Here is a 1,002-nt window from a genome sequence, read left to right on the forward strand (position 1 = left end):
TCTGCCCAGGGTCAACAGACACCGAGAGACCATTCAGAACTTGGATATCAGGTCGAGAAGGGTATGTAAATTTACAGTCAATAAAATCAATCTTCCCTTGGAAGTTGTCCTGCGGATGAGAAGATTGGAATTACATATGTTCCTGATGGAGATTAGGACACAGAAAGTGTACCTAATTGAATACAGTGGTATGAAAATATGTGTTAAAAAAGAGAAAATACGCATTATCCAAACAGCAACTCAGTGGGTGACATTCTAGTCAGACATAGTGATTCACACCAGTAATCCCAGCACTGAGGAAGTTGAGGCAGGAAGCTAATACGTTCACTGGAGGCCAGCCTGGGCTACATAGGAAGATTCTGTCTCAAAACAAACAAGCAAATGAATAACCACAAAATGGCATTTTCTTTCCAGTGCTGGCAGGTGAAGAAATAAGACAGATAAAGAAGTTCAAGACATTTGACATCTTTTTTTAAAAAAAAAATCTATTCTGGACCAAGGACCTTTCCTTATCACCTATTTCTTTATATTAAATGAAAAATGGAAGAGAATAGCAACAGATAACGCATCATGGAAACCAACTATTCTTTGTTATAACATTGCTCTTTCAAATAATGAGCTAAAAACAAAGTTGCTTGGAGTCTCTGCAACAAAGATGAATATTTCAGTGCTTTTCAAACTGTCTGGTGGACAACTAAGATGGTTCAATTTTCTAGCTACTGTGATTAGTAAACATGGCCACAAAAGGCTCTCTTGTAGTATGTTGACTTCAAGTATGTAGACACCAAAGAATGATGTTGCTGAAGCATATGGGAGGTCTATTTTTTCTCTCTCTCTCTCTCTCTTTTTTATAGGAAACTATGCTGATTTCCACAGTGGGTGCACAGTTTACACTCTTACCAGCAGTGAACAAGGGTTCCTCTTTCCCTACAGCCTCACTAACCTATGTCGTCATATATGTTCTTGATGTTGGACATTCTGACTGGGTGATAGAGTCTTTCA

At 38.4% G+C, this 1,002-nt stretch overlaps 1 protein-coding gene across 1 annotated transcript in view; it reads right to left on the bottom strand.

Annotated features, from left to right (window-relative positions):
* Abcb11 (ATP binding cassette subfamily B member 11) overlaps positions 1-1,002 on the bottom strand; it is a 133,449-nt gene that overhangs the window by 9,573 nt on the left and 122,874 nt on the right. The window contains exon 23 of the mRNA XM_031373202.1: positions 6-109. Within this exon, the coding sequence (XP_031229062.1) occupies positions 6-109 (104 nt within the window). The remainder of the gene's footprint in view (positions 1-5; positions 110-1,002) is intronic.

The sequence above is a fragment of the Mastomys coucha genome, unplaced genomic scaffold, assembly GCF_008632895.1.
Source record: "Mastomys coucha isolate ucsf_1 unplaced genomic scaffold, UCSF_Mcou_1 pScaffold15, whole genome shotgun sequence".
NCBI lineage: Eukaryota > Metazoa > Chordata > Mammalia > Rodentia > Muridae > Mastomys > Mastomys coucha.